General features: G+C 33.2%; 1 protein-coding gene across 2 annotated transcripts; it reads left to right on the top strand.

Annotated features, from left to right (window-relative positions):
• Nucleotides 1-3,551: 3,551 nt before the first annotated feature.
• Nucleotides 3,552-24,209, top strand: LOC127714679 (sushi, von Willebrand factor type A, EGF and pentraxin domain-containing protein 1-like). 2 transcript variants are annotated; one of them, XM_052220742.1, is made up of 8 exons: nt 3,552-3,723; nt 7,850-8,026; nt 12,513-12,689; nt 13,344-13,520; nt 15,436-15,612; nt 20,649-20,840; nt 22,428-22,616; nt 23,726-24,209. In XM_052220742.1, exons 1-8 carry the CDS (start codon nt 3,627-3,629, stop codon nt 24,034-24,036), a joined length of 1,497 nt encoding a protein of 498 aa, XP_052076702.1. In that variant the 5' UTR covers nt 3,552-3,626; the 3' UTR covers nt 24,037-24,209. The 2 variants fall into 2 exon arrangements, with proteins under 2 accessions (XP_052076702.1, XP_052076703.1); XM_052220743.1 differs by lacking the exon at nt 13,344-13,520.
• Nucleotides 24,210-24,365: the final 156 nt, after the last annotated feature.

Here is a 24,365-nt window from a genome sequence, read left to right as displayed (position 1 = left end):
TTCAATGTTAAGTGATTATTTTAAGTGTTTGATTAACTCAAGGTTGGAAATAGTTTTCAATGAAGCAAATGTTAGAAAAAATAACTACCACAAAAGGATATTTCGTATATTTTATGGATCTATATATACGATTAATATTGTGTACAGTTCAGGCTTAATATAGTTTGTTCTGACACAAACGGGATTCAACGACATAACACCACCGAAGAAAACATCAATATATGAACTTTTAAAGATATCAACAAAAAGACAACTATGATTTGATTTCTAAGCGGAGGTAGATTGCATTGTGCATCAAGGAACAACAGCGGCAAATTATAAACAAGAGAAAAAGAATGACACTATTATTCTCCTTGGATAAAGTTGGATTATTATGTTTATAATACTCACGACTACGAGGCAAGCCGGATGTAAAATTTTTAAGTAGACTCAGAATATAATTGTTTTGTTTTTGATATTGATGTTCATGCATGTCTTAATTCTTTCGTTTGTTTCAAGTAGAAATAGTGGACTCATAACAAACACATGTTCAAATGCCGGCGCGGAATCTTCCTGATCATTGTTGATTTCTCTGTATATTTAAATCTATTTAGAAGAAGATGTTGTTCTTAATTCTTCTACTCTGTATGTTGCATTTATCTAAAACCTTGACAAACCGCATCGTAACATATGCATACATAATAAGTAAACGATTACAGTTTATAACCGATCTACTTGTTTTGAAAAAAAGCGTCCAAACAGAATGTTAAACGAAGTCTTCAAACTCTGTGATTGCTTTTGCATCGTTTATGACAGTATAGTCACTTCGGCATGTCCATTTCTGTGTTGTTAACTGCTATCTAACTTGCATTTATCCTCACATTTTCTTTCATTCATATGTACCGACTTTGAGAAATGTATGCGTATCCAAAGAGATGTTTAACTCCCTTGCTATGAAAAGGGCAATAATTTGTTTTAATTAAATATAGCACCACCGATAAATCTCCTGAGCCCCATAGTATTTAGTTTGTCCGTCGGTGCGTCCGTGTGTCCGTCACAAATCGTTTCTGAAATCTAACTTTCAAACCCCTTGTAGTTCAGTTTGAAACTTTTAATTTTCCTCACTGCTAAAAAGTTTGTCGCCTACTAGGATGAGTAAAGGACGTGGAAAAAACTAAGTTCAACTGAGTCACGCCTGTGCATATGTACACACGTTTCAGCGCTATAACCCCTTGTAGTTTAGAAATGTTTTGTGGTGCATCAGAAATTTCTGCCTTCCGTTGGTATAATCTATATTTATCACAATTAACTTGTTTACTCGAGCATATTTAAATCTGCTAATAACTTGATTATAATTCTAACGTCAAATCAAAAAATGTCGTGCACATTCAAACAAGAACAAATCAAATTATATATCAAATAGTTCAGAAAGTCAGTATTTCGGATCTACAATTTTGATAGTCACTGAAAAAGAGGGTGTGGTGGACACATGGACCCCTAAAATAGGTGTTGCCGTAAGCATGAGACATTATATTCACAAAGCACGGACGTTATGTTTAATAAGTTACAATCATCATTATTTCAACGTTCTTAGTCTAGTTTTCAAGTTGTTCACACTTATTTCATTATTCTATGGTTTCGTTTGTGTGTTTCTTTTTTCATTGTATTGATTTTTTTTTGTTTTTTTTTGTCGTATTTAAGTTTAAATAATACTCAAAGTAAAAGGTACATAAAAACCACGGCATCCAAATAAGAAGTGTTTCAACATTATAAAATAGTAATTTTTAACCTTATTCTATGTTATTATAGATACTTTTTAAATAGTTTTTTAATTTTCATTCTTGTCTTTTGGTTATCTAAGACGTCATATGTCATTATGATTGTCACCTCTTTTATAAAGGAATCCTGTATCTGCTAGATATTTTCCATTGTAAGATATATGTTTTACACATTTCTAAATTAGTTATCAATTCGATTTTTCTTTGCTTTCTCCGAATAGTCCAGTTAATAATAATCACATCGGAACTTCAGACTTGACATAGAATATCAAGTACATATTTGAAAAAAAAATTGTACATGCTTGAGTCAATTGTATATTTATTTTATGTATAGATGTCAAAACCATCACCCGATTTGTTTCAGACATAACAAAATCCACTATATTTCCCCCTTTTTCACTCACTGCCTGGTCACTAAATCTTTTTTTCTTTCCAGTCAATCCATACCGAAGTCAGTTGTAAAATAAGCCCATTAAGAAACAAAAAACATTGGAAAAATAATCGCGGCATCGCATGACCTAGAAACGGAGTAAGATAAGGGATGTCGACAGTGTAATCATATCATGTTATGTATCATCAATCAAGCGATTCGAAAGTAATATCAAGTAAAAATGATTCAGGTCAGGAAGATGACGTTAATTGTTTTTTTAGAAACACACTTCCTACGTCGAAACGGATATTATTGATATCATAAATTACCTTTTATCCGTATGTGTAAACTATACTTTGATACAATGCTGTATTTGTCATTGTTATACATTGTTTGAACCTTCTAAATGCATTATTCATACTCGTTAAAGAGATACACCCTCTTGATATAAAGGAATGTGTCAATGCTCGTCCAATACAATAAATCATGTCTGGAAGATATTCTGACAAACGATTAAAGATTGTGATAGTCAGTGATCAACTTCACAAAAGAAACAAAAACATTTCACTAACATTTCAGTTAAGCTTACTATCAATTTAAGTCGTAAATTTGTTTTTGAAAAGAGCTACGGAAACCTCCACCATGGTGACAATATTTCTTGCATCTACAATATCAAAGCTTGACCGTTGCGATGTGTCTGCCTCAATATTATTTCACGAGAGACATTTTTCACTCAGTCTGGAGATGCATACAAAGCAGTCATGCTTGCTTTTTTTTCTTTATTATTTGTATATTACTACTTAGATTAAATTTGTTAAATTAGATCCTGTCATATTGCTGTCAGTTTAAGTCTTGTAAAACTTTTCGCCTTCGAAATAACAACTAAAAATGTATCATTAGTGCGATGAAAAAATAGGCTCTTGAAGAACGTCCCACATTGGTAATAAAGGAGTTCGTACTCCGACAACGGAAAGGGTTAGTCAATTGTATATTCTTTTTATCTTCTGCTACTCACCACAACAAATTATCAGATTAAAAAATCATTGTTATTACCTATCAGTTGTATTTTATTTACGGTTATCGTGCTACAACAACTCAAAATTAAATACATTATATGTTTTTTATGTTACATCATGTAGTTGACATTGGTGGATGTAAAGGCGGTCTTTTGTTCTGACTAATTTGTATATTGTATTTGGTGATACATTTCAAAATAAATATTAACTTAGATATATGATATCATATTGTTATGAGTAAACCTGAATGCTTTCGTTATTCATGTATTTTTGCTATTTTGTACGATTATCTGATGTGTGAAAAATGAAATTGATAATTTATACCGTTTTTTTTATGTTTTCAATCTGACAGGGGAAAAGTGTAGCAAAATAGAAACTCTCACGCATCGTAATTTTATTTTAGATTGCACAGATCCTGATACCTTTTATAAGAACTCTTACATCAAACATAATACGTCATGGGCAGCTGGCGGAAATGTGACCATGGGTTGTGATGATGGTTACACATTAACTGGTGGTGGTGTAATTTTTTGTCAGAGGGATTCCCAATGGCAAAAAGATATATTTTTATGCGCGAAGGGTAATACTATTTTCTTTATCTGAAAGCAGCAATTTACCAAATCAGTATCCGGTAATGATTTAGCTGTAACGTCAAGTATCTATTAACGTCTTTATCAACTTCAAAATGTTTTTATTTACGATTTTAATTCGATATGACACCGGTTAAAATGTTTTTATGTTACAAAATCGTTATCTAACGATAAATTAAACTTAACAAGTGTATCTCTGATGGTTTTTTTAATTAAATTCTTGGTGTAACTTATTCTTTCAAGCAGTATATATTTACCGACGTCAGTGCTTTTTGTAGAATGTTGTTTGTATTTTCGTGGTTTTTGTCTCGCCTGCGACGGTGACGGTGACGGTGACTGCGTCAACAATTGTAAAGTTTACTGCTTAAGTTAGTTTGATAGGAACTACTTGCGATAGATCATTGATATTTAATATAAAGTTGCATTACTATCAGTACATATAAGTTTCACGACTATTTTGAGGCCCTGCTCCCTAGGACATGGTCCAGTGACTTTGAATTAATTAGCAATTTTCAATGTTAAGCTTTCTGCTTAAGTCAGTTTGATAGGATCTTCTTGTGATAGATCAATCATTATTTGTACGAAGTCACAGATCAGTACTTATCAGTTTGACGACTATTTTGAGGCCCGCCTGTAGGACATGGCCCAGTGACTGAATTAATTAGCAATTTTCAATGTTAAGTTTTCTGCTTAAGTTATTTTGATAGGATCTACTTGTGATAGATCAATGACATTTTGTATGAAGTTGCATTACTATCAGTTCATATCAGTTTCACGACTTTTTTGAGGCCCTGCATCCCCAGGTCATGGTCCAGCGACTTTGAATTAATTAGCAATTTTAAATGTTAAGTTTTTCTGCTTAAGTCAGTTTGATAAGAACTACTTATGATAGATCTATGATATTTTGTATGAAGTTCCATTACTGTCAGTACATATCAATTTGACAACTATTTTGAGGCCCTGCCCCCTAGGACATGGGCCACGGACTTTGGATTAATAAACAATTTTCAATGTTAAGTTTTTCTGCTTAAAGCCTCGGTCACACCTTAACAAATAGCTCGAACGGATAACTTTTTTTTCAATCCGTTCATGTTCGTTAGACGTCCGTTCTTATCCGTTAAACGTCCGTCCATATCCGTTTCATGTCCGTTTAGCGTCCGTTTTATCCGTCGACGTCCGTTCTGTCCGGTGGAAAATTTTGAGCATGTTCAAAACTTTGAACGGACGTCCAACGGATGAAGTGTCCGTTGAACGTCCGGTGGGCGTCCGTTTCGTTTCCGTTTTGTATCCGTTACTTGTCCGTTATACATCCGTTAGAGGTCCGGTAGACAAATTCACCAACGGACTTCTACCGGACGTATAACGGATAAAACGGACGATGAACGGATGGGAAACGGACATGAACAGAAGGATAACGGATACCTACCGAATGTAACACGGATAAATGCCAATTGAAAATTTCGCGTCACTCAGAAATGACAATTATTGATATGTCAGAATTCTTGAGTGTCATGAACGTCTATTACTCATGATGGATCTTGGAGTAAGAGCATGTCTTCACTATCAAGCAGCTCTTATTCAGGTGCGACTGAACTTAAATGTTGCAAATATAAACCTACTAGTTGTCGAAAGGAGAAGAAGGAGAAAACAAAGGAGATGGTGGGCAAGATCATTGCTTAGTCTTGAAAGATATGTATTATTATTATCGCTTTTAATTTTCCGCTTATCTTGTTCATCCGTTTTATCCGGTAGGCTTCCGTTAGGTGTCCGTTTTATGCGGTACTCGTCCGTTGGATGTACGTTCGACGTCCGTTCTGTCCGGTACGTTTCCGTTTCTCGTACGTTGCATATCCTTTGAGTGTCCGTTAGGCATTCGTTACCCGTTCGTTTTATTTGATCAGTATACCAACGGACACCCAACGGATACAAATTCTGTCAACGGAAAACTTTTTTTTTCATCCGTTCGACGTCCGTTCGAGCTATCCGGTAAGGTGTGACCACAGCTTAAGTTATATTGATATGAACTACTTATAATAAACAACGATATTTTCTATAAAGTTATATTACTGTCTGTATATATCAGTTTGTCGACCATTTCAGGCCCTGCCCACTAGATCATGGTCCAGTGACTGAATTAATAAGCAATGTTGCTGTCCTTTAGGTTGTCTTTTTTTAATTTTATGCCGATAGGCGAGACATATCTCTGTGTCAACAGTTTATTTTCTATGGTCATCGTTCTGCCTGTTGTTCAGTGACGCTTTTTAAAACAGAAGTTCCAGTACATATAAAAAGCATCGGAATCAAATTAATGTTTCTGGCATGAACTCCAAAGGGAGAGAGATTAGAAACGTCGACAGGGTATTCATCTCCAATGATTCATCAGCAATAATACGATAGAAATAAACTAATAAATGTACGACAAGAGGGACGATTTTTCGTTCCCTATTGTTAATTTTCCTTTTTAGGACGGTGATGTTTCCGTGTCTGTTGTGACGTTTTGGATTTCAATGAAGGTAATCTATGTATTACTGGTAAATTATCAAATCAGGGATTTCTTTACCACAAATTACTTAAAACCTTTACTACATTCTTCCGTAGATATAAGGATTTGGTTTGGAAGTTTGGTTGTACCTGTAGAAAACTTATTTTCAACGGGAGAGCACATCCTAATTTTTACGGAGATGTTGTTTACCGAGCCCGGAAATTTAGATACGATCCGGGTAAACTTATCGATCCTTTAATCAAACTTATTCTAAGGTTACCAATTCAACGCTATAATTAGATCTTTGAATATTGTTTTTATAAGTATTAATATTGATTTTGTTATCAGTAAATTAAAATCAAACTAAATATTATTTTTATATACATAGGCACATTCATGGCTCTACAATCTGTCGATACCTATATCTTGGCATTGCACAATGTCATGTTTTTCTCTGACTGTTAATGACGTCTTTACACTAAATCCATTGCATGTTGGATGTGTACTGATTGATATTTTGGTCTTGGATGTGTGATTTATTTTTTATTAGTTGTTATTTGCCTTGAACTAGCTGTCAGTAACTGCGAGTACTCTCAGTTCTGTACATAGTGTCTTTTTGTTGTGGGGATGCATAAGTACCCTGCCACGTCCACTCTGTGTTTTTGTTAGATGTATTTCTGCTTTGTATCGATCTGATGAGTTAAGCCTTTTTCAATTGATTTTTAAAGTTTGTTCTTATGTTGTACTGTTACACCACTGTCCCAGGTTAGGGGAGGGTTGGCGCGCCTTCAAACTAGATTTACCCCGCCACATTCTGTATGTGCCTGTCCCAAGTCAGGAGCCTGTAATTCAGTACGTGGTTGTCGTTTGTTGCTGTATATCATATTTGTTTTTCGTTCATTATTTTGTACTTAAATCAGGCTGTAGTTTTTCGCGTTTTAGTTGTTTTACATTTGTCATTTCGGGTCCTTTTTTATAGCTGACTAAGCGGTATGGTTTTACTCATTGTTGAAGGCCGTACGGTGACCTATAGTTGTTAATTTCTGTGTCATTTGGTCTCTTGTGGAGAGTTGTCTCATTGGCAATCTTATTTTTATAATCATAGTTGCCAGAATTAAAACTTTGTACCCCAGACGCGCGTCTATTCGTAGGTTTCTCTATGGCCATGACACTGCCTGTTTTTTAATTACTTACATTACAGACGCGCGTTTCGTTTACAAAAGACTCATCAGTCACGCTGGAATCATAAAAGATATTTTGTAAATTGGTGCTACACAATATGCAAACATAAGGTAATTCAAAATGCAAAATGAAATCTTATTTTCTTTTATATCAAGTCTGTTTTAGAAAATCGTAGTAGGACAAATCATCTTCTCTCCATGATCGTTTTGTACGACAGTTTAAATGCTGTAGCACTTTTATTTGTAAAAAATAATGTTAACTTTGATCAGATATATCAAATTGGTTTAAGTAACTTTGTCGCTTGAACTATTGAATTTTTCTATTTTGTACAATTACTCGACGTTAAAAGATTGAATTCATACTTTATCCATGTTTTGCAAATCGTTTTCAATTTGACAGGAGAAACGGGTATCAAAATAGAAACTAACACACATCGTACTTTCATTTTACAGATTGCACAGACCCTGTAACTTTGTATACGAACTCCTACATCAAACAAAATACGTCATGGGCAGCTGGAGGAAATGTGACCATGAGTTGTGATGATGGTTACACATTATTTGGTTATAATGTAATATTTTGTCAGAACAATTCCAAATGGCAAGAAGATATCTTTTCGTGCGCAGAAGGTAATACAATTGTTTTCGATTTCGCCCAAAAGATAACACATGTTTTTTCTCACAATATTTATTTTATTATTTTAGAGGTTTGTGTATAAAACTCAATTAGCGGACTTCATCGTATCTTTGGTATCAATTATTTCAATTTCGTTGGAATAGATCATCAAACTTTAAAAGAGAGACGAAAGATACCAAAGGGACATTCAAACTCATACGTCGAAAATAAACTGACAACGCCATGGCAAAAAAAGGAAAGGACCAAAAGACAAACAACAGTACAACAAACACAACATAGAAAACTAAAGACTGAGCAACACGAACCCCACCAAACACCGGCGGCGATCTCAGGTCCTCCGGAAGGGTTAGCAGATCCTGCTCTACATGTGGCACCCGTCCTGTTGCTCATGTAAGTACAAACCCGGTGATCAGTCTAATTCGGTTGGTGACATTCGGGGAAAATAGGACGGGATTGTGGTTACGACAACTGGAACATATCTGTCGTCATCTGTGAAACAGATATTCCATAACGGTCAACCAACTCGTGATGGCGTCCGTAAAATTTACGAAGGGATGCTTTCACCTTAACCACTTGGAACTGATGATTTAATAGCTTCCTTGTGAGCATCAACCCTCTGTCATGGATACAAACCCTGGAATATCTTATCAAATTGGAGATATAAACTCCATATGCAGGCGCTTTTCAGAATTTCAGAATACAGCTCCTTTTTTCGCTTATCAAGAGTAGTTCCTGTTTGAAAACTACCTCATTAGAAGTAACAAACCTCTCGGCAAGAAGATGAGGACAGTTGGTTCCTATAAAAATGTCACTTTCTATTGACAAAATTATACAGCAAACGGAACAAATATGTTTTCAATAACAGAAACCAAGTATCTTGATTTTATCTATTTCAGAGACTTTTTTTATTGATTATAATGTGTTAAACAAATTATTATTTGTCCTTTCCCTAACCAGAATATTGTTTCTACGTTAGCACACGAGGAGTGGAACTTCGCCGGACATATAAAAACAAAGTATTTTAATGCAAAAGTCAAAATGTATATGTTTTGCATATATGTATGTCAAACCATCACTCGATTAGATTCAGACAAACGAAAATCCACTATATTTCCCACTTTTTTTTTATTACTGGTCAATTAATCTTTTTAATCTCCAGTCAATACATACCGAGGTAAGTCCAATAAGAAACAGAAAACATTAGAAGAATAATCGCGGATTTGCATGACATAGAAACGGAGTTGTATTAGGGGTGTCGACAGTGTGATCATATCATGTTATGCATTATCAATCATGGGATTAAATAATGGTAAGTAGTAATTATCAAGGCCAGGAAGATGACGCTTACTTTTTAGATATTATTGATATCATATATCATCTTTAATCCGTATGTGTAAAGTATACTTGGATACAATGCTATATATATAATGTGTATGTATTGTTTGAACCATCAAAATGCAAATCTTAACTTTATTTACTAAACTGCCCGTTAAAGAGATACATCTTTTGGTATGAAGGAATATTTCAATGCTCGTTTTATACAATCAATCATGTCTGGTACATAAATATTCCTAACAGTCAGTGATCAACTTCACAGAAGAAAAAAAACCTCGTAAGTCATTAACATTTCGGTTTAGCTTAAGATCAATTTCAGTCGTAATATTTTGTTTGAAAAGACAGATACAGCTTCCTCTGCCTCATTTCTAGTCATATGCCTTGAATTTGACTACAGCGGTCATCTCATTACCAGCATTTATGACAAACAAGACGATTTAAATTTTGAAATTGTAATTTTTCTCACCTTAACAGCAATATATCAATTTTACTCGCGTTTGGAGAACACATTTCTTAAATAATACGATATTCAAGAGCTTGCAGCTGCTCCTCTCGTCTTTTTTCTCATTAATTTCATCGGAAAATACCAAGACCAAATAGTTAAATATTCAATGTCAACTTAATGAATAATACAAAATGTTCTTTAGTTATAGATCATTGGTCTGAAGTTTTGTATCTTTTTATTTCTTTCACAGTTTTCTCTTTATTTGTCTTTGTGATATTATGTTCCTTTTTGGTCGTATGACGCTTGACGTGACTCGGTATTTATGCATCCAGCTATCAAGTTTTTGGTTTTCGGCGTTCTTGATGCAGGTGGGTCCAGAGGACGCTAGGGGATTTTACAGTGTTGTTTTTATGTTGTTTACCCTTGTATTTAAATTTTACTTAATTTCTACTTTACCAAAAAAATATATATTTTTGTTTGTGTCTTTGTCAAATTTACTAACACCTACAGCAATGTTTTTGTTGGTGACTTTCAAATTTATTTGTATGTTTGTTTGAATTTTTTAGTGTTGTTTGTCGGTGATGTATGTTTACACAGTTTTGGCTGCTGGATCCCAATTATTGTCACATTATCCTATAACGCTGTTTGGGTTGCTCACTCAATTTTGTCGATATGACTGAACTAAAAAAAATCTGGCATACAAGTAGGAGGTGTAGCTAGCTATAAAACCAGATTTAACCCAATATTTTCTTCGGAAAATGTCTGTACCGTTTTAACGGACTTCCCCTTTTTGAACGTACCTTGGAGTTTGGTATATTTGTTAATACTTTTAATTATTCAGTTGTAATCCCACTTATCTTTTTACAACTTAATCAACGTTCAAACTTTTATTTTATCCATGATCTCATTTCGAAGTGACATCGGTTGGAATGCTATCAAATCACAAATAGTTTTTTCTACGACTACTAAAGCTTGAGACGTGTAGAAATTTATCAGTTATAATTATGTAAGCCAAACGCTAGTTTCGTCTCTATCAGACCCATCAGTGATCGAATCAAAACAGTTAAATGGCATAAAAAAGTATAAAGTTAAACATCATATAAACCGGAATTCCGAAAAAAAAAGTGCCGTATACTGCAAAAGCAATCTTTGCCTGGTGGTGAAAAAACCTTAGTGTTTCGAATAATTCAACATTTCATGGACAAAAACGTACCGAAAATGAACATATGAATGATATTTCATGTTAATACATAAATCCTATCTCCGGTGTTTATTTTTGATACGATTCTTGGTGTTGTTCGGATTTTCAATTATTCTATAATTACCGACGTCAGGAGTGTTTTGTACACTGTTGTTTTGTATTTCCATCGTGTTCTTTATGGCCTTGCTATTGCTTGTTTTTCTTTGATTTATGATTTTCTTATTGTCCACTTGTATCTTCTTCCGTTGTTTGAAACATAATTCCAGGTCCGAATAGAAAACATTGAATTAAAAGTAATAGTATATCATGAACTCAAAGAGTTTGATAAAAAAAACGTCGACAGGAAATAATCTCCCACAATGCATCACGAATGAAAATGTATCCATAATTTTATATATATATTACCATTCCAGCATACAATGCTGTACACATCAGAGTTGTACATTGTACGAACACCAGTTTATCTAAAATTCATTTTTTTTTCATTTTATAACAATATAGAATAAGGAGATGTGTAGCGATTGCCAATTAAAAAACTATCAAACAGAGTCCAAATAAAGCTGATTTAAGCAAGTATAGGCAATCGTACAACTTCAAACAATGTGCAAACCCTATACCGTGTAGTCAGCCCCAACACGACAAAATTAGAAACAGTTCAAACCAAAAAACCAATCTATGGCCTGATCTATGAAAAAAAACAATTAACAAATATGACAGACATCAATCAACGACAACTACTTAATAACAGGCTCCTGACCTGACCTGACCTGACCTTATAGATTGTGTCGGGGATGAACATGTTTATTATCCCTCAACCAACCCCTAACCTGGGACAGTGAGTTAACAGAAAAACAAAAGAACTGTATAAAACAGTACAAGGTCCGTTTTTCGACTCGCGTATAAGGATATATCATCGTCTGTCCAAGATCACTTGTAAGATAGTTCAAGTCCGGTAGCCCGTTTTATTTGACAAGTGTTTGTAATCCTACCCAATAACAAAAACGTTCATACAGCGACTGGGGAAAATGTTATATCCATTCAGGGAATTGTATAATTCGGTATCTTCTCTGCTACTCACAATATATCAAATTAAGTCGATTTTTTTTAATTATTTGTCATGAAGTGAACATTGGCTATTGTAGTTTTGTATTTTGTTCCTACTAATTATATGTTTAATGAATCTGGTGTTACTATTCACAACCAAGGTAACATTGTTCAGTTTTATGATATAATATTGCTTTGTGTTAATTTGACGCGTAAGTTATTGTAGTCTGGTTATCTTGATAGACTACTCGACATTAAAAACAAACTGCATGAACGATTCATCCAGCAATTAAAAAGTAAAATAATATATGTTATCAATTGTCTAAAAAATAAAATTAGATGAAATTTATTGTTCATGATTGATTATTTAAGTGAACCGTTATGAAACATTTTCAATCTAAGAAAGAAAAGAGTAGCGAAATAGAAACTCACATCCATCGTCTTTCAATTATAGAGTGCACAGACCCTGAAACTTTTTATAACAACTCCTACATCAAACAAAATACATCATGGGCAGCTGGAGGAAATGTGACCATGTGTTGTGATGATGGCTACACATTAATTGGTGATGATGTAATATTTTGTGAGAACAATTCCCAATGGCAAAAAGATATCTTTTTATGCGCAAAGGGTAATATTATTTTTGTTTATCTAAAAGCAGTAATAATCAAATCAGTATCCGGCCATTATTTATCTGTAATCATAACCAGTGACAAAAGTGTTCATACACCAACAAGGAAAAGGTAACATTAATTCATTGCATAATTTGATATCTCCTGCCACTCACAATACATCTAATTAGAAGATACATAAGTCATGGTTTATTTCCCATAAATATGTATTTCATTTACGGATAAAATGTTACAAATCATAATAAAATAAGTAATATCTGTCATGAAATTAGCATAGTTGTAGTTGTTGTATTTTGTTCCTGCTAATTTGTATATTTTATTCTAGTGGTACTATTTAAAACTAAAGCAAATATGTTCAGTTAAACACGTATCATATCATATTGCTTTGGTTTTTTTTTTGACGCGTTAGTTATTGAAGTCTGTCAAGACTACTCAACATAAAACACAATTACATTAAAGTAATATCCAGGAATTAAAAAGGAAAACAACTAGATTCCATTCGTAGTAAATTGTCTGAAAAAATAAAATTAGATGAAGGTTATTGTCCGTGCATGATTGATTATCTCAGTGAACCTTTTTAAAGTGTTTCCAATCTAACAGGGATAAAGAATAGCAAGATAGAAACTCACATGCATCGTACTTTCATTTTACAGATTGCATAGACCCTCAAACTTTTTATAACAACTCCTACATCAAACAAAATACATCATGGGCAGCTGGAGGAAATGTGACCACGAATTGTGATGATGGCTACACATTAATTGGTGATGCTGTTATATTTTGTGAGAACAATTCCCAATGGCAAAAAGATATCTTTTTATGCGCAAAGGGTAATACTATTCTTGTTTATCTAAAAGCAGAAATTAATCAAATCAGTATCCGTTCATTATTTATCTGTAAATCATACCCAGTGACAAAAGTGTTCATACACAAACAAAGAGGAGTTAACATCAATTCATTGCATAACTTTATATCTTCTGCCACTCACAATACATGTATTTATAAGATTAATAAGTCATTGTTTATTTCCCATAAATATGTATTTTATTTAAGGATAAAGTGTTACAAATCAATTAATATTTTTTTTCAAGTGACAAAAGTGTTCATACACCTACCAGGAAAAGGTAACATTAATTCATGGCATAACTTGATATCTTTTGCCACTCACAATACATCTATTTATAAGATTAATAAGTCATTATTTCCAATAAAAGAGAGGCGAAAGATACCAAAGTGACATTCAAACTCATAAGTCGAAAATAAACTGACATCGCCATGGCTAAAAAAGAAAAAGACCAACAGACAAACAGTACACAAAACACAACATAAAAAGCTCAAGACTGAGCAATACGAACCCCACCAAAAACTGGGGTGATCTTAGATGCTCCGGAAGGGTAAGCAGATCGTGTTGCTCATGTAAGTACAAACCCGGTAATACGTCTAATTCGGTAGGTCACATTCGGAGAAAAAGGGACGGGATAATAGCTACGACATTTGGAACATATCCGCTGTCATCTGAAACGGATATTCCATAATGATCAACCAACTCGTGATGGCGTCCGTAAAATTTACAAAGGGATGATTTCAACTTTGCCACTCTTGATTTAATAGTTTCCTTGTGAGCAGCAACTCTCTATCAAGGATATTATTAATGGAAATACAAGCCCTGAAATATCGTATCAACTGGGAGATATAAACTCCTTATGCAGGCGCTGCTGGAATGTTGCTACCTAGAAATGGAACGTTCACAATGGGGAAGCTGAAATCATCCCTTTTGTCGTAAAGTTTTGTTTTCAACCAACCCTCATTGTCAGTTTCTAGATTTAAGTCAAGATATGAAGCAGACTTAATAACATTTGAGATACCAATTTTTAAGCACCAGATGCGTATTTCGACAATAAATGTCTCTTCAGTGATGCTCAGGGCCAAAATATTTGAAAATTCAAAGCTTATAAAATATATGAAGAGCTTATAATCCAAAAATGACATGAAAAGTATATCCAACATCGGGCAAGGAATCAGAGCTTTGCATGGGGGAGATATATTCTTTATTTTGAAATAATTTTCGAAATTTTGTAACGGCAAATTTTAACTACACAAAATCCGTATTTCCATGCCAGTACCGAAGTACTGGCTACTGGGTTGGTGATACCCTCTGGGACTAACAGTCCAACAGCAGAGGCATCGACCCAGTGGTACTTATAACATTAACGGTACTAATTTTTCTGCACCAGATGCGCATTTCTGTATCTGTATCTGTTGTATCCTAATGTATCCTAATATAGATATGTATTTTATTTACGGAAAAAGTGTTACAAATCATAAAAAAATAAGTAATATTTTTTTTCAAATCATCTGTCATGAAATTAGCATTGTTGTAGTTGTATTTTGTTCCTGCTAATTTGTATATTTTATTCTAGTGATATTATTTAAAACTAAAGCAAATATGTTCAGTTAAACACGTATCATATCATATTGCTTTGATTTTATTTGACGCGTTAGTTATTGAAGTCTGTTAAGACTACTCAACATTAAACACAATTGCATTAAAGATTTATCCAGCAATTAAAAAGGAAAACAAATAGATTCCATTCGTAGTCAATTGTCTGAAAAATAAAATTAGATGAAGGTTATTGTCCGTGTATAGTCGATTATCTCAGTGAACCTTTTTAAAATGTTTTCAATCTAACAGGGGTAAAGGGTAGTAAAATAGAAACTCACATGCATCGTACTTTCATTTTACAGATTGCATAGACCCTCAAACTTTTTATAACAACTCCTACATCAAACAAAATACATCATGGGCACCTGGAGGAAATGTGACCATGGGTTGTGATGGGGGTTACACATTAATTGGTTATAATGTAATATTTTGTCAGAACAATTCCAATTGGCAGGGAAATATCTTTTCATGCACAGAAGGTAAGACATTTGTTTTCATTATCGCCAAAAGGGTAACACATATTGTTTTGTCTTAGAAAAGTTTTTTTTATCATTTCAGAATTTCAAAAATTTTCATTTCTACAGGCATTTCATATAAATTTGCTATCAGTAACGCTTTCAAATCATTCAAAACATTAAGGTTTTCTATCATTAGGCATATACTTCCTAAGCAGATTTGGCACATCTTTGGAATGTTTTGGTTTACAATGCCCTGCAATTATGCAATTGATTTTGCCTTCGAAATGTTGTGTTTGGATTGTCAATTACGATATGTTATTGTCTATTTCCTATGAATATGCAATTCATTAACAATTTAAGAATAACAGCTCATAATGCGAAACTTTTTGTTGATTTTAATTCAATTTGATATACTTATCATATGTTTTTTTCAATAAAAACTCCTTCCAGACTCTTTTAAGGCATACCGTAATTGAAGGCGTCAACACATCAACTATAGTATTGTTATTTCTTAGTTCTAATGTGATTTTATGTAACATTTATTTCATTTGCAACTGTTTAACGTCAAATCCACAATTGACATGTCACAACTTAAGAATGTGCCGCCATATTGACTTGATTGAATCAACATATGTGGTATAAGCACAGTTGGTTCCCATTGAAATGTCGACTTTTTATTGAAAAAAAACCACATACAGCAAACGGAACAGACATGTTGTCAATAAATAGCTCGAAGAAAGACATACAGATAAAAAAAGGAAAACACTACAAAAAAAACTTTAGATTGAGCAACACGACCTCACAGAAAGGATGAGGTGAACAACACCCGTCGTGCTTTAAATCGGTTAATGAGTCTTACAAGGTTATATGACAACATCATACAGAAACGGATTGGTTAAGTTTAACCATTGCCGTGACGTCAGCCTATTCATTTGCCGTGTTTTTGTTTACTATAATCAAGGCTTTCTAAATATGTGTCTGAAATGGACTCACAAGTTATATTCAATTGTCTCTTTTGTGTGCTTAATTTTATTAAGTTTGAATTGACTAATTTACAGATTCCTGTTCACTAATGGGATTAATTGAAAACTTACCTTTAACTTTTGAAATTTTTATTTGCCTGCACTGGGAATCGTACCCCTTTTTAGAAGTATGTTATGTTTGACTGATATCAAACACATCGTCGAAGCTCTCGGCTACCAATGGGTTTTAATTCAGATATAAGAATAAGGAGATGTAGTATGATTGCCAATGAGACAACTATCTACCAACGCAAATGAAGTGCATGTAAGCAATTATAGGCAACCATACGGCCTTCCACAATGAGAAAAACCTATACCGTATAGTCGGCTTTTAAATGCACGACATGAAAACTAACGGCCTAATTTATAACAAAACAATTTACGAGAAAAAAATATGACAGACATGAACCAACAACAACCAATCAATTACAGGCACATATCAAATATGTCGGGGTTCAACCCTCCCCCTATTCTGGGACAGTGATGTTACAGAACAACATAAGAACAGACTTTAAAAATCAGTTGAAAAGGGTTTAACTCATCAGATCGATACAAAGCAGAAAAAAATATAACAAAAAGCACAAACCGGACGTGACAGGTTATTTATACATCCCTAAAAACAAAAGAAACAAAGTGCAAACTCGGGGGTACTCGCAATTGCTAACAGGATGTTCAAAGCCAATAGCAATTGATAAAAAATAATGTATCTCAGTACAAATCCAACATCCAATGAATTAAGTGTCAAGACGTCATTAACAGTCAGTGAAAAACATGACCTTGGATCCAAAAGTGTTCTCTTCTACTTCTCGCCGTGGAGCCACCAGCTCCATACTTTAGAACATGATGGGCTTAATGAAAAAGACGACAAAAGAATAGGAAATATAAAGAATAATTAATTATACAACATCGTCCTTTATATCTCTGTAATATTGGCCAATGGACGTTGCAAACTTCAAACACAAATTTTGTAATTAAATAAATAATCTTGAACTTCATCCAAACTTTGAATTATTTAAGAGGCAGCAAAACTTATGTACAATGAGCTGCAAAAGTTTCTTATCTTCATCCGATTTCACCTGAATAGATGCACGCTCGATGAAGCTAGTTGTTTAGCGAAATATTGCGTTTATTTTTTTATCGCATTGTAAATATTTTTAACATTCTAATACTACATTCTTAATAGTGTATTAAAATTACATTGTTAGGCAATCTATAATTTCATTTGTGTAATTGTATTAATCTTTGTACTGATTAATCCACACTCAAATAGATTTGTGTGTTATGTGTTGCTATTTATATAAGTCTAAATTGAAAACAACGTTCAAACCTATGATTGCGTTGGATAAAAACCGCAATTTTTATACGTGTGCATGCAAAACAAGTTTCATGGTAGAGGGATCTGAATACAGCAAAAACAACATTTTCCAAAACACCTAAAATGTGAAAAAGTATATTTAAACAAACCCATTTGACTTAAAGATCGAACAACGGATGTACTTAAACCCTGCTGTCTGCCATTGGCGATTGCCAAATAAACGGATCACAAGATGTAACAAAATGGGTCTTTAATATTAATTTAATACCAAACAGAAAATAATAAACTTGCGGAATAGACGGTATACCGCAAACATGAGGTGCAAAAATTTGTACACCAAATCCGGATTACGACAATTAATGTCTCTCCAGTGATGTTAGGAATCGAAACGGTATTTGGAAGGCCATATAATTTACCTCAATTTAGGATACACTCTTGAATTTTGAAGAGTCGAATTAGGATGAACGGATCATATAAACCCGAAGGCAAATATAATACAAGCTCAAACGAAAAAATATAAATAATTCTAAATTGAAAACAACGTTCACACCTATGATTGCGTTGGATAAAAACCGCAATTTTTATACGTGTGCATGCAAAACAAGTTTCTTGGTAGAGGGATCTAAATACAGCACAAACAACATTTTCAAAAAGATCAAAAATGTGAAAAAGAATATTCAAACAAAACGCATTTGACTTACAGGTCGAACAACGGATGTTCTTAAACCCTGCTGACTGCCATTGGCGATTGCCAAATAAACGGATCACAAGATGTAACAAAATGGGTCTTTAATATTAATCTAATACCAAACAGAAAACAATAAACTTGCGGAAAAGATGGTATATATATACGTTGTTTTCAATTTAGACTTGTTTATATATATATATATATATATATTTATATATATATATATATCAATGAGGATAACTTAATTTTGAAATATGATACACATCGGTTCAATTGACACACATATGTATAAACAGTAGACAATATATTGTATTGCTGGTGACCGCGAAGATAAGATGAGTGAGTTGTAAAGTCAAAGTTGATAGTTAATAGTTAATAAAAACGAATATTTCCCGTTAATTTTTTTGGTTTATTATTGGCTATTAAACGTATCTAAAAAAAAAGATAACTTCAATTTGTCCATTTTTGCTTATGAATAAATCGCAAAAGTTAAAAGTAAAATAACAAAAATACCAAACTCAAAGAAAAATTCAAAATAGAAAGTCCCTTATCAAATGGCAAAATCAAAAGCTCAAACACATCAATTTGCAAACGAATGGAAAACAACTGTTATATTGCTGACAAAGTACATGCATTTCCTTGTGTAGATAATGGTGGATTAAACCTGGTTTTATAGGTAGCAAACCTCTCACTTGTAATGTAGACAATGTGAACAATTGCATCAGAAAAAAATATCTGTTTTAACACATCTTTTTTACTTATTTAATTTATTGGCAAATCACTAGAAGATTGAATCTTGATGTTGCTATAATTATGATTATCTTGCTTGAAATTCGGTAACATACGTATTATATATACTCAGAAATTAGTTCGAATATGCCTTATTTTGTAAATTACAGATAATATTCAGATTCATAATATGTATATGGAAATTTCAGTCCAGTATACAGAAAGTGCATGTGATTTTGTTTTTAAATATTGCTTTATGATTTAAATCTAATAGCTGTAGAATTTTAATTATTGGTTGTTTCTTGGAAATCATCCAAGATAATTAGGTGGTTATTTAAATTCACTGTTTATAGGGCCTAATTAATGAAAGAACGGTTATTTTGAAAAACCGTCTCAATAATAGTTTAAATAACAGACACAATATAAACGTTGATCGTTAAAAAAATACACCCCCTCACCCCCTTCTTTCCGGGTTCATGGTATCTTTCTAACGAACCAACGCTTACAATCCATTGTATCTACAATATGTATTATACTAGCTCTACGACATGACCAAGTCTGTATACAATTGGATATTCCTCAAACCCGTAAGCATGACAGATGGCGAAATTTTGAGAGAAAACGCAGTCATTAAAGACATTTTTAGTTAAGACCAAAAGAAACAGCATTTTCATTGAAAAATATAATATTTCAAAACAAATCATAGAAAACTAAAGTAAAACAAAAAGGAGTTCCGGAAGGGAAAGTAAGACTGTCACACCAGTGGAACCAACAGTGTGATTCATAACAAACAAACACCCGGTGAAACTGTAAATAAATAGCAGTCAATAAAATCATAATGACATCAACAACAAAATTATTAGAGATGTCTTCAACTTCACAATCAAAACTCTGTCGATTTAAAAGCTACCTTGTAAGCAGCAGCCATATTAACGAAATGATGAAAGGAAACACAAAACCTCACATTATAAAATTAAAGAGATGTGTTTTGATTGCCATCCTAAATAGTCCCCGACATGACAAAATGTGAAACAACCCAAAACGGAAAACCAACAGCCCGATTCATCATGACAAAACACAAACGAAAATGAAAATATAAAAGAATGCAAGCTACGGACGAGATGCTCCAGTCACAAGACCGAAACACAATGAATGTGTCGATGCCAAGCATTACTGCCAGCGTAGACCCTCCCCAAACTGACTTTCTTACGTCATTGCTTTCTATATCTTGCTTTAAGGTTACGGGGGATTGTTTTTGTTTCTGCTGTTGTTGAATTAACTACACGTTTTGATGTTCATTTAGGTTGCATTGACCCAAGGTTATCATCTGAACACTCGTACATTGTAAACTATCAGGAAGGAACGTTGTTTCAGTATGGGATGACAATTAAATTACAATGTGATTCTGGAACCACCTTGACCCCCAAGTGGAGTTATGGAGAAATTACATGTGAAAACAGTGGTAATTGGTCACATCAAATCAAATGCATACCAGGTATTTATTACCTAAATATCATAAAATCTTATACAAACATTACCCCGATTGTCCACTACAGAACATTGAGTTGTAATGAAAACGTAATTGGAAAAAGAATAAACCCCTTTTCTGAACCATTCCCGACCTCAAAAAGACCATTTGATACTTAAAAGAAATCACTCAAAAAACGCAAAGTGTGTATTGTTTCTTTACAGGGTTGTGAAAAAAGTAAAATAACAAAAATACCGAACTCCATAGGAAATTCAAAACGGAAAGTCCTTTATAAAATGGCAAAATCAAAAGCTCAAACACATCTAAAGAATGGAAAACAACTGTCATATTGCTGACTTGGTACAGGCATTTCCTTATGTAGAAAATGGTGGATTAAACTTGGTTTTATAGCTAGATAAACCTCTCACCTCTATGACAGTCGCATAGAATTCTATTATATTGACAACAATGTGTGAGCAAAACAAACAGACATAATAGGTAAAAACGTCAAAATTGGGTTACAGCAGTCAACATTGTAATATAATCTTAATCATTATAAAAACTAATAACTAAATACGTGAAACGATATATCTCTGTACAAATACATAGCTAGATTTTACTTCGAACACTAATTTTGTATTTTATCTCTGATATTAATCAATTATTATAAAGTTAACCTTAGATAAATTTGGCAATTCTCTATATGTCTATTTTGGTTATATAGCTCTTTAAGTTTTCAAGTCTTGTACGTCTTTAGCTTTTTAAGAAGTAATCCAGGTAATACTGAAAAGTGCTTCGGACGTCTGAAATTATATAAAGTTGTATTATTCATTGGCATGTTTAAACTAAACAAAAAAAGCAAATTAAAATATCGATTTTTCAAAATTAGGTTCAAGTTGGTGATTGTTAAATTGAGCAACCCTTTTTGGTTATGTTTCAATACGTGATAATTGTAAATATCAAGTATACAAAATTACTTATACCACATAATATTTGTTGTTTTTGCTATCTAGTACACTGAAAGAAAAAAAAAAAGAAAAAACGTTATTCAATTTTCACTGGCATAGAGACAAAACAGTATATAAAAGGCAGAAGACCAAAAGCATGCCAAAGGAACTATGAAAGATCATGAGTTGAACAAAAACCGAAAAACGATGAAAAGACAAACAACACTCTATAAAACACTAAACTATGACATGATTTGAAAGATAAATGAAAATAAAGCGTTGATTGAAGTTTGAGTTCAAGATATGGGTTATTAATAATTATACAATCCAAAAAAGGGGAAGATACAAACGAGAAATTCAAAACTCATAATTTGAAGAGAAACGGACATTAATAACAATAAACGAAAAACGACGAAAAGACAAATAAGTGTACATCACTTCATTGATAACTAAACACGAACCAAACAAAAAAACGGATAGTGATCTTAGGTGCTTCGAAGGGTTAAGTAGATTCTGCTCCATTCATTGTAGCATGTGACGATCAGAGGTACACTGCCCTTACTTCCTGATACAAACTAATAAATAAAGTACATATATTAATGATACAAGAAGCCCGGCTGTAGCAATACTAGTGTTGAATTGATACTGTAATTATAAACATTTATAGACTGTCCAGATCCAAGAACAGCTATACAGGTTCCTCATGCGATGGTTAGAGGTTTCACAGACCAATCTTCAAAAACCTTTGGTGTATCATATGAATTTAGGTGTAAAGTATTCTACACCATGTATGGGGATGGTCGTATTGAATGTCTTGCGAACTCTACATGGTCCGAAATAAAATTTCAGTGCAAAAGTATGTTTATTATACTCACAGTTGTGTTGCACATAGATTTTTATGTATATTAACTGTAAGCAGTCGATTTATAACTGTAAATTAGAAGTAGCAGTAGTTAACCGATGTTTACAGGTCAACTAACATGGTCACTTTATTCAGCTAAAGAGCGAAACGTGAAGTTAAAGGTTAGTGCTACAATGTAGCTTCAATGTTTCGGGTCCTTTTTTGGGGTCTCTGCATGAAGTCGCAAAAGACACACATGTGCAGCTAAATAACTCATCAAAGATACCAGGTTTATAATTTGGTATTGCAGACGTCCGTGACGTTTTAATTAGACTTGTCAGCGACGCTCAATTCAAAACAATGGAAAGGCAAAATTAAATACGCATTAAAAACCGAAAATTCCAAACATTTGTGCCAAATACTTCTTAGGCAACCTTTACATTGTGGTTAAATAAAACCTTAGTGTTTCGAATAATTCAACATATTTTTTTTTTTAATTTCTTTACTTTTCTATACAGTTCTTATTGGAAACTTAATCTCTTATGACGTAATTTAAATATAATTTGCATCATGATTTCCCTCATATATTTTCAACATGCTTCGAAATTTGATTTCAGTTAATTTTGATTCAAGGCTTCGACATCGGCGAATCAACATGTTAAGACCATGCAAGTGTTACATCTTATTTACTGCGTTTTTATGACCCTAGGATGTTCCATGAAGTAAAGAAACCAATATATCATAGGCTCAATAGATCTAGAGCAGACATTAAATTAAGACCTGTATCATACAATCTCCAGTAGATTCTAGTGCAATCTGGTTGGCATATCCTGATAAACATGCACATGAAGTTTCGAATTGTCCAAAAATCAAAACCGATAATTAAATAATCTTGTACAGAATCAAACAGTGCGAAAACATTCTTTAAATTAATATCCCGGTGTTTTTTTAAGTTTTGTACAGCCTATTTTACGTTACAGACTTGGCTCATTATTGACAGCCGTACAGTGACCTTGTGTTCACATATTTCTCCTTTTCGTTTAGAGGATAGTTGTCAAAGTACAAAAAGTTAGAATGTACATACCTTTTAATATGGAGAATAGTAACTCTTTTTTATGTTTTAGCATGCAAATGGCCATGTCGGAAACGCGGAAATCCTCGTTACGAATATGTTACTGATGAAGTTGTTCACAAGATAAAAGATGAAACTGAGAAAGAGTTGGCGGTTCAGAAAAAATTGACATCAACATATGTTAGAAAAAGAAAAAGTGCAAAGGATGATCGTCCAGTTGCAAAGTCGATTGGTGTATTTGGTATTTTTTTCATTACGCTTGTTGTCGCTGCAGTTGTAGCTTCTGACTATATTATTCTAAGGAGACATTTCATGCAGCTATTTACAAATCTGACAAATATTGTTCGCCGAATGAGGCGATAGAAAAACATACATTTGGAGAAAACAATTATATAAGAATGTTGAAGGAAGGTTGGGGAAAAAAATGATGCGCCGAAAGATATTAAACTGATAACATAAATATAATAATTCCGTAGAGAAAAGATAATATAATATTATATTCAGATTTCCCCATACTTTAATTTCAATTTGAAAAATCATAGCATGAACATCATCATTATGCATGATCGAGAATATGAGTATTAGCATCACATACAAAGTTATAGTTACTTTTTATCTCCAGACATGTTTGAATCGTAAGAGTTAAAATAATGAAAGTAGAGATCTGATAAAAAAAAAAGTCTATACAAATT

Source organism: Mytilus californianus, unplaced genomic scaffold (genome assembly GCF_021869535.1).
Source record: "Mytilus californianus isolate M0D057914Y unplaced genomic scaffold, xbMytCali1.0.p SCAF_9, whole genome shotgun sequence".
Lineage (NCBI taxonomy): Eukaryota > Metazoa > Mollusca > Bivalvia > Mytilida > Mytilidae > Mytilus > Mytilus californianus.
This window is presented reverse-complemented; position numbering and strand designations above follow the sequence as displayed.